This window comes from Rhincodon typus, chromosome 33 (assembly GCF_021869965.1).
Source record: "Rhincodon typus isolate 14 chromosome 33, sRhiTyp1.1, whole genome shotgun sequence".
Lineage (NCBI taxonomy): Eukaryota > Metazoa > Chordata > Chondrichthyes > Orectolobiformes > Rhincodontidae > Rhincodon > Rhincodon typus.
The window spans coordinates 13,032,435-13,045,458 of NC_063364.1; the positions used below are offsets into that span (position 1 = coordinate 13,032,435).

A 13,024-nucleotide genomic window follows, 5' to 3' on the forward strand; every position below is an offset into this window, starting at 1 on the left:
TTCCATGGAAAAAAATGCCCTAGCCTATTTAGCCTCTCTCTATCGCTCAAACCCTCCAATCCTGGCAACATCCTTGCACGTGTTTTCTAAACCCTTTCAAGTTTAACATAGCAGGGAGACCTGAATTTGATGCTGTATTCCAAAAGTGGCCTCACAAATGTCCTGTACAGCCGCAAAATGACCTCCCAACTCCTATACTCAATACGCTGACTAAAGAAGACAAACATTTTCAGCATTTTTTACAAAATGATTTTATTCTGCAATTTTGTTTCCAAAATCAAATTCTAGTATTTTGTGTTTTTAACTAATCGCATTTCACATCAACTGAACCCTCATAGCTGCACATAAATTGGTGAAATAACAAAGTTTGGGTTAGCATTCAACAACTACAGTGAGCAACAGCCTATGGGCAGAGAATATGTTCCAATGTATCTACTGAACAAATGTGGGTGTTGATTTACTGTCACCTGCTATTTTTGAAGCAGGTGTATGGAAAGAGATTAATCAAAAAGTAAAAAGTCTCATCAGTATCCAACAATCATGGTAAACAGCTTGTTTAGATAACATTCATTCAGACTGCAATAAAAATCTGACTTAAAAATAATAACAGATTGTAGTGAATCAATTCTTCTATCAGAGAGGTATGGCCTGTCAGGATCAGTCAGTGCTTTTTTAAATATTCTCAATTAAATAGTTTTCACAATTATTAGGTATGGGGGCTAAATTCAATAACATCCGACAATCGGTATGGGATCATGATATGCAATTGATTAATTGGAATACAGGCATGCAACTTGCATCACCTACTCATTAGAAGTGACTGTTGTACACAGTGTGCAGTAGTCGAGCTGTTCATCAACTACATGCATCAGCTACAGACCCAAAATAATTCACATAAGACACAGGGGCAGAAGTAAGCCATTCAACCCATTGCATCTGCTCCACCATTCATTGAGAATATGGTTGATCTGATAAGCCCCAACTTTATTTTCCTGCCTTAGCTCTATAACCCTGGATTTCCTTACTAATGAAAAATGGGTCTATCACAGTCTTGAATACACCAAACAACCCAATGTCCTCAGCCCTCTGTGGTAAAGAACTCCACAGATTACATACCCTCAAAAGAAAAAATAAATCCTCCTCACCTCTGCTTTAAATGAGTGATCCCTTACTCTGAGATTATGCCCTCAGGTCCCAGACTCTCCCAAAGAGAAGCAACCTCTCCACATCTACCCTGTCAAGTCCCCAAGAATCTTGCATTTTAATAAGGTCGCCCCTCCTTCTTCAACTCCAAAGGGTGTAGGTCCAAACTACTCAATCTCTCCTTATAAAATAGCCCCTCCACACTCAGGATCAATCAACTCAACCTTCGCTGGACCACTTTCAATCTCAGTACATTTTCCTTAGATAAAGGGACCAAAACTATTTATGATTGTCTCGTTGTTTGTCTAGTTTAAGCAAGATTTCCCCATTTTGTATTCCATTCCCTTTGAAACAGAGGCCAGCATTCCATATTACCTGCTGAACTTGTGCACTACCTTTTCATAATTCATGAACAAGGACTCCCAAATCCGTCTGTGCTCCAGCCTTATGCAGACTTTCTCCTTTTAAATAATATACAGATCCTCTATTCTTCTTGTATTTTCCTACATTATGTTCCAACTGCTAAGTTTTTGCTTTATCATTTAACTCCTCTATATCCCTCTGCAAACTCCTTGTGTCACCTTCACCACTTTTGTGGGATCATTCATAAACTGCCAGTACTAGCTAAAACTAGTCTGCAATTCTTAACCAGGAGATACATCATGGTTGGAGCATGTATTGGCCTTTCTGGGGCAAGTGAATAATTCCAATGATGTCCTAATCTTCAGGGGAAGAGGAGATACTTTACAGGTGTAGTCAAAAGGTAGTGTGAGCAGATAACTGTGAAAATCAATGCCAGGTGTCAAATCCCAAAGTCAAATCCAATGCCAAAGAAGTTCAATAACCTCACACGAAATATCAATACTAGAGTGGCCATCGTTGGCTACCACTTTTGAGAGGAGATTGCACAGTGATTCAGAGCAGACCCAGGAACCAGTTTTCCAAAGATTGCTAAGATTACTGAAGTCTCACCTTGGTTGAGCAGCAGTTGCCCCATGCGCCACCAACTTGCTGTGTCCTCTCTCAGCATAACAACATTGGGCTTCCCATGCCTGCCACATATCAGTGGTCATGCTGATGCCTGTTAGCCAGCCCAAACCACGCTGTATCGTACTTGTATAAACCTTTCACAGGCGGCCCAGGCAGAATAGACCTGTTCAAGTTTGCCTGCTCTCTTTCTCCTCCCTCACTCACCGGTGGCAAGGATTGTTCCTTCATGATGGTGAAGTTATTCCACCATACAACAGATCAGCATTAATCCTGGCACCTGCCTGTATATCAAGTTTGCAGGGTTCATTCAGACAAGGTCCAGGAAGTGAAAGCATTATCTCAGGAGCTGTAGAGTATTTAAAAAAGACGGTAGATAATTTTTTGAAATGTCAGGGCTATGATGCACTGGCACAGAAGAGAAGCTAAGGTCTGGGGCAGATCATCTATGAACTTAGTGAATGGCAGGCCAGGTTAAATGGGCCAAAAAAGCCTACTCCTTCTCCTATATCTTATGCTGTTATGTCCCCCTCTCCTCCTGTTCTGCGCCCCCTTGGCTGCTGTTTCCAACACATGCAATATCCCAGTAGGTACAGCTGCAGTGGCGGCCCTTTTATGGGAACAACTCATTTGTACAAGAGCCTTGAAGTCAGCAAAACCTCATTCAGCACCTGCCACACCACTCCCTGTGGGCTTCATAGAACTTCAAACAATTACACAAAACAACAAAAGAATTTGTAGACTCTTAACAGCAGTCAAGAAACCAACCATAAACTAAATACTTGATAATTCCTTTAAATCAAACTGGGATGGGGATTGGGGATAGTCCTTCCTGTTCAATTGATTGGTTAAGAGAGGGTGTTAGCTGAAACTTAAGCACCACGAGTGATAAATCAGCACACCGAAGCTGCCCGTTCTGCCTCCTTCCAGTGACTTCATGCTACATGCACATTTATGATGGTATCTGTCACAATTCACTCTTTAAGTGTGCAACCATGCTGCGGTTTTAAAACCCTCAAATAACTCATGGTATCCACAGAAAAATGCAAGTGAAGACTATTTGTTATCCAAGATCATAATATTTACAGGACTTTCTCTAATGTAGTATTGTATTTTAGGTTTGTCAGTGGCACACATGACAGCCTTGTTTAGCAGACAGACCAGACATAAGAAGTTCACATGAGTGGCCCCAGAGGAACTTCAGCTCAACTTTCTCTCCCCGTGAGGAAGTATCTTGCCTTTACTCTGCAGCTCCTTCTGACGATGCAACTTACAATCAGGACTTGCAACCATGGGCAATCATGTGGGAAAACTCATTTCCTTAAAAATCACCGCTGCCTTACAAATCTAAAATATTGAATCATCAACTGGCCAACAACAAAACAAAACAACAAACTTCAGTCATTTGCCCTCCTGGGGTTGCCATTTTAAATGCAGACAGGCCGAGCTACAACTGCACACACTCAGCCACCCACAGTCTGTCCTGCATTTCCATCTGCCAATGCAACAGATGCTACAGTCTCACTATCACCATCTCCAGCTGATACGTAGAGAGGTGAAAACCGCTGGATTGGAGCAGGTGGTGAAGCTTCTTGAATAAAAATAAAACTGTACTTCTTGAAGGGATGCGGGTACATTAGGCATCAAATGTAATTTAAAAATATATATAATTTGCTGATGTAGCACAGTAAAATACCAACAAATAACACCACAGAGTGGCAGGATGTGGTTTTCACACTCAAGATCCCCTAACCTGGTGATTTCCTGATTAGTCATACTGCTACGTGGAAAACACCAAGTCGAGGTCAGGTGCTTCCTCACAGGAGGCAGAGATCACCAGGAGAACAATTATCAGGCTCACATTGCACACTTGTTGAGAGACTAGTACCTGGGAGTAGGTTGTTTGCTTGTCCTCTCAAAGATCACACCTGCTCAATGGCCCAGAGACACCACAGTATAAACAGCAAAACAGAAAGATGTCTTTCACTGAAATTACAGCAAAATACTGAAGGGTTTAGCTGCTTCTCAGCATTTACTGTTGACAGCCTCGAGGTAACAACCTCCATATTCTTCCAGCTGCCTTTAAGACCTCCAGATTTAGTTAATTAGCTTGATTAGAACCTTCAAGTGGTAGAAGCAGATACAATAGCAAATGAGCGGCACCTAAACAGACATAAACAGGCAGAGAATAGAGGGATATGGAACACATGCAAGCAGATGGGATTAGTGTAGAACAGCATCATGGTCAGCATAGGTGGGCTGAATGGCCTGTTTCTGTGCTCTACTGCTCTATGTTCATGATTAATAAACAGAAAACACAAATCTGTAGAAGAAAAATACTTGATACTTAAATAAGAATAAAATTCTAGCAGTGACAGTGATAAGGACTTTCCAGATGACACCAGATCTTTTACAGGCCCTGATATTAACCAAAAATAAATAGTAAAAAAAGGGGTACAAATCCAGCCCCATCTGAAAGATTATTCCCATCTAGTGACAAAATTGCTGTGAAAAACATAGTAACAAGAGCAGGCCAAAGTCCCTTTACCCTGTTTCACAATAATTCATTTTGATCATTGCTGATCCTTTCCTCAATTTCATGTTATCAACTGTAATCAATATCTTTCAATAACATTTTCTGGGAACAATCAATATCCAAGTTATGAATATTGCAATTGACACAGAATCCACAGCTTTTTGAGAGTAGGTTCCAGATTTCCACTGGCATCTGTGTGAAAAATCATTCCTGATTGGAGTCCAAAATGCGCAAACTCAGATTTTACGACAATGCTGTTTTGTTCTGGAATCCTCCACCAGAGAATATAATTGCTCTGCATCAGTCCATTTGAACTCCTCTATTATTTTAAACACTACTCTTAGATCATTCCTCCAATAAAATTCCAGGGAAGACAAACAAATTTATGTATCATCATCTTAGTTTATCCCTTTAAACCTGCTAATTGTTCTGGCCAATCTGTACAGTATCTCTTCCAAGGCCAACATCAAGACACCAAAAGGGAGCCTGACCAAAATTCTAGACAACTGCACCGTCACTTCCCTCATTTACATTTTCCACTTCAACAGAATTGCCAGCATTTTAAGCTTCTGATTACTTCTTGCACAGAAACTGTTGTAAATCAACACCCAAATCCCTTCGCTGCTCCATAGCTCCTAATCTTTCACCCTTAGGAAAATATTCTGATTTGTCTTTCTTGATGAGATTAGCAAGACATGACGTACGGATCACAAATCAAAACAGGCGCAGTTGATTCATTTTCCCATCTGCTCAGTCACTCAGCATCTGATGACAGATTCCAAACAAACCATCATGTGACATACAACCACATGATGAAATCATTGAGTGAATTTTGGGTAAGAGCTGGACAGCTTCACAAACCGATTTGTCAGTCATCCAATCTCCTGGTAATCAATGGAAATTCTAATGCAGTTTTCCGATTCCCACTGTTTCCCATCCTGACCTGGGTGAAATATAACAGCTTCGAGAACATTATCAACATTTGAAGTTCTGTGCTCGTTTACCCAACAAAGCAGCATAAACTTGATGAAAAAAAAGTGAAGGACAGGAGATCCTGAACTATATCTTCTTCCAATAGAACAGAATTGAGATTGTTTCCCTACATCTGAAATTCCATACAATGAAGAAAAGCAGATAAAGGAAAGGAATGGGCTCAAAGAAATTTCCCATTCCAGGAGACCTGCAGGCCATCAGCACTGATACAGCATTAGCTCCTGCAGAAAATGAAGTATATAATATTTTAATCTGAAAATATTGCTGAGGTGTACCACCAAGTTCACTTGAGGCTGGGTCTTGGTAGAGTATTGTGTGTCCATTCTAGATTTTATACCTCAGTAAGTGTTGAGGCGCAGTGTATCATAGATCATAGAATCCCTACAATATGGAAACAAGCCCTTCGGCCCAACAAGTCCACACCGACGCTCCGAGCATCCCACCCAGATCCATCCCCCTATAACCACCTAATTTCCACATCCCTGAACACTATGGGACAATTTAGCATGGCCAATCCACCTAGCCTGCACATTTTTGGACTGTGGGAGGAAATTGGATCACCCGGAGGAAACCCACGCAGAATATGCAAACTCCACACAGACAGTTGCCCGAGGGTGGAATTGAACCTGGGTCCCTGGGGCTGTGAGGCAGCAGTGCTAACCACTGAGCCACCGTACCCTTTTTGAGGACTTGACTACAGCAGTGCCAAGTTTACAGGCCAGTGATGCACAACCACCAGAATAATACCTTAAATCATTTATTTACATTTTCCACATCATGCTTACTTTAACTCTTCAAAGACCTGCAGTGTTCACCATGTTCCTTAAATTGGAATTAGTCCAAATCCAGACTAAGGTGGGATATCCCACACGGGAGAGATTAGGCACTGGGCAAGAGTTAGGGAGGTGCCAGCAGGCAAATTTGCTTAAAAAAGAAGCCACCTCTTGAGATGGCTACCTTTGGTTCTGGACACTATTAATCATATATTTGTCAATGACCACTACACGATAGTCTTTGTGATGGACACCACAGAAACAGCAATGACCAGTCGGAGATGTCAGTAATAACACACAAAATTTAGATAGAAAGACAAGGAAATGAGTAACTCACCAACAACGGTGAGGTATCTGTTTGCATTCAAAAAGGAGCTGCAATCAGAGGAAAAGTTTACAAGATGTTTCACAGAGGAAGAAAGGAACAGGCACCAGGACATTACTGGGGAATGACAAACTTGAAACTGAAGGCTAGAGAATAATTTTAAATGAGACGAGGAATGTTTATGGAGCAAGTTCCAAAGGTAAGCTTAGTGCCATTACTCCGGCTCCTAATACTGTGAAGCACAGCTGAAAGCAATGGAGGAGAGGGAGAGAACATTGTAAAAGAAGAGCAGAAGCGAGAATGTAGGAATGTTAACCTGCAGTAGCTTGTGGAGATAGGGCAAGGAAAAACTGTGGAGGGCTTGGGAAAGAAAAAGATCATAAAATATGATACATTTGTGTCAACATAAGTCATTGAGGATAAGGTAATAGATGAATAGGGAAACAGATGATTTCTTAAGTTAGGAGAGATCAGAGTGGCCCTGCAGAAAGAGTCCAAGGATGGCAAAGATATGGAAAGTGCTGAAGTAGGGCAAGAGATAGTCAAGGTTGAATTGAGTAGTATTGATAGTATTATTAATCCAAATCAAACAGGATGAAGTAGTTGTAAAATTTGCTTCTGTCTGATCAGCCAGATAGGTAGTGGAGCAATGCAACAGGAATATTGGGAAGTGTTATAAACTTCAACGTGAGGAAATTTTAGCTCCTTTCTCAGATAGGCAGACAAAGTACAAGTGGCAAAGCTGGATACAATTGACAGACATAGGCAACTGACCCAACACTTACTAATGATGCAGCATTCTGCATGATTTCTGATGTTTTTACTTCCATCAGCATGTTTTACCTTTTGCAGCAATGCTTATGTTACCCCTAGTAACTTCAGAAATTAGACATGGATATTGTGGTACAGAGAATCAAGGGAAGCTCATCACAGCTGGCTAATATACAATATTTCATCTTCAGGCACACAGGTGTCTGAGCTAACATTAGGTCATAAAAGAGTGAATTTTAAAGACTCAGGACAGAAAAATATTCTCATCTTTATCTTAAACGGGAGAGACAGTTTCATTTTTTAGAAGAAATCTCTTTCCTGTGACTAGTTTTAGTCTCCCCAAAAGATAACACCTTTCAGCATCCATCCTATCAATCCTCCACTGAATATTACATGTTACATTATTACACCAAGACAACCTCTTGTTCTTCTAAACTTCAATGGACACAGACACAGCCTGACCGACCTTTCCACACAAGGTAATTGTCCCCACCCCATCCCAGGAAACAGTGCAGTGAAACTTCTCCAAATTGCTTTCAATGCATTTACATTGTTCCTTAAATAAGGAGACTAAAACAGTAGACCGTTGTCCTGACACGGTCCCAGCAATATCCTGCACAACTGTAAGAAAATCTTTTACATTCCATTCTCCTTGCAAAATACTTTCAATATTCCATTTGCATTTCTAACATTATTATGGAGTATGTTACAACTTTCATTCCACGAATGAAGTAAACTTGCTTGATTGTATTCAAACAGAACAAATGCTGGAGAAACTCAACAATTCTGGCAGCATCTGTGGGGAGAGAAACAGGGTTAACGCTGACAGACTAGTATGACCCTTCTTCAGAGACCAGTCATACTGGACGCAAAACGTTAATGTAGTTTTTCTCTCTCAAGATACTGCCACACTTGCTGAGTTTCTTTGGCATTCTGTGTGTTTGTTTCAGATTTCCAGCATCCGCAGTATTTTGCTTTTATTCACTTGGTTGTATTGACTGAGATAGAACTATGTCTCAAGATAATTTACAACACAGCAACATTTAATGCAGCGTGGAGCTGGAGGTACACAGCAGGCCAGGCAGCATCAGAGGAGCAGGAAAGCTGACGTTTCGGGTCAAGACCCTTCTTCAGAAAAAAAGCCCATTTCTGTGTTATCTCTGACTCCAGCATCGGCAATTCTTATTATCTCTGAGGAAAAATAATGTTTGGTTTCCCCGCATGGAGATGCTAGACAAAGAGTCTAGGGATTAAACCATTCATACCCTTGAAAAAATAAATTGCTTCAATTTGACACTGGCAATGGAATTATCACACCTTACAGTATTCATTGCTCTAACTGATCTAGGTTTAGGGTAGACAGGAATTGTTGAGGAGGCAAGAGAGGGAAAGAGGTGCATCTTGTTTAGACCTAGTTCACAGATGTATAAAAGTGGGGTTAAAAAGGTATTAGAATTCAATGACTGGGCATGAGATTGCATCAAACATGCCTCATGACTAGTTCCCATTTTCAGTTATACAGTTAGGAGGCAGGACAATGAGGAAGAAGTGTTTCATAAATAAACAGAAAAGAGGAAATCACTGCAAGCTACTGTTATCCAGCTCAACTAATTGTTTCCAAACTAACATAGCCAAGCGTCTGGGAGTCTGCCAGCAAGCCATCCTTTCTGCAGAGCAAAGGTCCATTGTACAAAAGGATTTAAATCAAAGGATAAAAATAAACAAACTTGAAAACGGAGACAAAAACAAGTTCTTTTTAAATTAAAAACCAATGCCCTCAGGAAGGAAGAGGATACAGTAGAATTACAGTCCAGATAGTTGAAAAACAAGGCACAGCACTGTTAATTGGAATGTACTACACCAAATGCTTATTATCATTCAACTAAATGACAGGGAGTATGCAAGAATAATAGCTACTGAGGAATAAACCTTCTACGTATCATTTTGAACAAATTTAGAGGATCCTTACTACTGAACTGATGTGTTCATTGGATTTATTTTTCATTTTTTTAGCGACTAGTAGCAATTGATAGTGCTGATGCAAGCAAATAGGATTCACTGGCCTGATTTTGAAGCAGTAGCAATGTCACTGTACACATCCCTCAGTAGCTCTGTTCCTAAAATGATAAATCAATGACATGCTTCATGTTGTGAAGCACTACTTTGCTCCTTGCACGGATGTGACAGAAGAAAAGGTCATACATAGGAGGAAGGTTGCTGCTGTTTTGGAGGATTCCAGTGCAAATTTGAAGTCCTCTTAGTCAACATTAGCCTGATCAAAGAATCCTAAATAATCAGCAATTTATTCAATTTACAACAACCTAATAAACTCAGTTTGGTTTTGAGAGTTTCTTGATTTCCTTCAGCTTAGAAAGAATACCAATTTGTGGTATTCCCTGTGGAGCTGCTTTCTGACAATCCAGTAATATGTTCTTATGGAGAGCTCCCTCAAAACAGAAAGCTAATCCCTCCTATAAGCAAGATCATTTGAAACCAAGTGAAGCACAGTTCCTTTCCACATTTTCACTTTTTACTAAATACTGTAGAATAATATTACTCCAGAGTAGGACCACCCTTCCACTAATGGTCAAAACATCCAAGGAGGAACATGTAGCATTACAAACAGGTTCCCAATCCACAAGTGCACATTTAATCTGAAATCCTTCTGTTTCTTTTTGTCTTCTTCCTCTCTTGAATCCTGGGGGTCAACTACTGACAGAAGGATTTGTAATATGTATCAGATACCTATCAATCTGTCTTAATGCACAACATGACTTTCACATCTCTATAAGTTAGCTCCATATCAAATGCTGCATTTGTGTTATTAATTGAAGAAGAGGCTCTGAACATTCCCCATGGTCCACCACTCTGGATTCAAACAGACATGTATGCCAAATATCTCGACACTGGAACATTAAAATAATTGTGCATTGATATAGCATACATGTATATATTTCATTTTAACAAAAAGTCAAGGTTCAAAATTTTGTTCAGCGGTTGCCATAACTTCTCTCTTGTTTGTGGGTGGTAAGAATAAGCTAGTGAGTGCTGAACTGCGCTGCGAGCCTGTATGGACAGATAGTGGAAGACAGCTTACTGCAGTCAGAATAAAGTAGCCTTAAGCTCCAGCAATACAATTTACATTGGTTCCAAAGACATCTGTGCCATCTTGTTTACCTTGTAGCATGGTTGTTGAAACCAAGCTGCTGTTGGGGGTAGCATTATAAATTAAAATGCCTCAACTGACCTAAAGGCACAATTCAGCTCTCATTCTAGAGCACTTCCACCATCTGAATAGTTTATTGGTAATTTTAACCTGCTGGTAGCCAAAAAGAACCCCTTTAGTAAGCAAATGTAAATGTTTTAATTGGGACATGACATATAAATTGAATAAAATTTAAGCAGTATGGTACCTACCTCAACAATATCAGAATTGGTTCTGCTTTCATGGGGTTCATTATACTCTGTGTACTTGAGTAAAACTTTGTCCATGTCAGTGCTAGCATACTGAAACAATTTGTTTGAACTGTTGAATATTATCAAAGCAATCTCACAGTCACACAGTACACTCAGTTCATAGGCTTTCTTCATTAATCCAAATTTTCTCTTTGTGAACGTCACCTGCATTAGAAAGAGGAAAACAGAAAACTGTTATGCCTAAATCTGAAGGGTTGGAAAATTTACATGGTGCAATCTTACAATGACAGTGTGAATTCCTGGAGATGAAAATAATGGCTTTAAAACTGTATTCTATCGTCAGAATTTGTTAAGAGAAGTCAAACAGATACAAAATCGATATTTAATAATTATTATCCCAAAATTTTGTTCTTAGATAACATATCTCATTTCCACTTCTTACCATATCTCTTTGTCCTCTCCTCTAAAATTGCATCTGGTCATCATTTAAATCCATCTATAGTATTTGAAAGTACGGTCTTATCTATTGTAGCTGATATGTCCAATAAATTTTGGGAGAAGTTTTCTATGTAAAATTGATCTATTTAGCTCCAGCTTTCACGTGTCCATTGTCAAATTTGTAATATCGCTAAATAGACTTATCGACTTGCATAATAATTTTTAAAACTTGCATCCAATAGGTCATATTGAACTTTCCTCTTTTGAATTGAGAGAGGAAAAGGTGATGTTAAAATAAGGAGTGGTAAAAATGTTCATTATAAATTGGAGGTTCTGGAGAAACTCAGCTGGTCTGACAGTATCTAGCGTAGAGAGAAAAAGAGAGTTAATGTTGTATGTTAATTGGGTTAAATGTGCTTCAGAAGAAACGGTCATATTGGACTTGAAATTTCAAGTCTTTCTTTGAATTCCTGTATTTCCACAGTCAGAAATCACAAGACACCAGGTTATAGCCCAACAAATATTTGGAAAACAAGCTTTCCGAGCCTCAGTCCTTCTTCATGTGTTAGTGAGAGTGGGAGAATGAGACACGACATTTATAAGTAAAAGGTCAAAAGGTTCACATCACTGATGAGGATGTATTGAACAAACCTAAGATGCTATTATATTTTCAAGAAGCAGTCAGATATAGTTCTTGGGATAAAGGGATTAAAGGGTATGTGGAGAAAGTGGGAAAAGGATCCCGAGTTGGGTGGTCAGCTATGAGCGTAATGAATGGCACAGCAGGCTTCTATTTCCTAAGTTTAATAAGTTAGAAGGTTTTAACTGATTAATATGTATATGTAAATGCCCAAATACCTTTCAAATCATGGTCCTGAGAGAACTGAAGGTTTTATCAGTGTCAAGAGGTGGTGACATTTTAGGTCAGACAATGCATGTTAGGGGTAAGGCCTTGTTTAGAATCGGTTTGCATTTGAGTTTGGAGTCAGACTGGTTTTATTTCTGAAGTAGGAATTTATAAAACACCACAGTGACTGACTATAATTTGTGTGCTTTATGAACAAAAGCAAACATATCTGCAAACACAAATTCACCGTATAGACCACACACTCCCTCCTCCCCTGACACAGGCACACCCACACTCTCTCTCTCTCCGTCCAGACATACAGTCACTCCACACCGCCCCCACACGCAGACAAACTCAGTCACTCTCTCTTCAAACACGCACACACACACTCTCTCTCTCTCTCATCACGTCTCCACCCAAACCCTGCCGACCCCCACACAGACACACACACCACACCGCGCACACTTCACACACGCACACACGCCACACTTCACACCACAACCACTTCACACACACACACCCCCACACCCACACACACACGCCACACTTCACACACACACACACACACACACACTTCACACCACACCCACTTCACACACACACACACACACACTTCACACCACACCCACTTCACACACACACACACTTCACACCACACCCACTTCACACACACACACCCCCACACCCACACACACACACCACACACACACGCCACACGCCACACTTCACACACACACACACCACACCCACTTCACACACACTTCACACACACACACACACACACACACACACAC

The 13,024-nt window shown here is 40.3% G+C and overlaps 1 protein-coding gene across 3 annotated transcripts in view; it reads right to left on the minus strand.

Annotated features, from left to right (window-relative positions):
• The window catches only part of mef2aa (myocyte enhancer factor 2aa), a 211,577-nt gene that overhangs the window by 110,053 nt on the left and 88,500 nt on the right, over positions 1-13,024 (minus strand). For all 3 annotated transcript variants that reach the window (XM_048615884.1, XM_048615885.1, XM_048615886.1), the window contains exon 2: positions 10,946-11,149. In XM_048615884.1, coding sequence (XP_048471841.1) covers positions 10,946-11,149 — 204 coding nt within the window. The remainder of the gene's footprint in view (positions 1-10,945; positions 11,150-13,024) is intronic.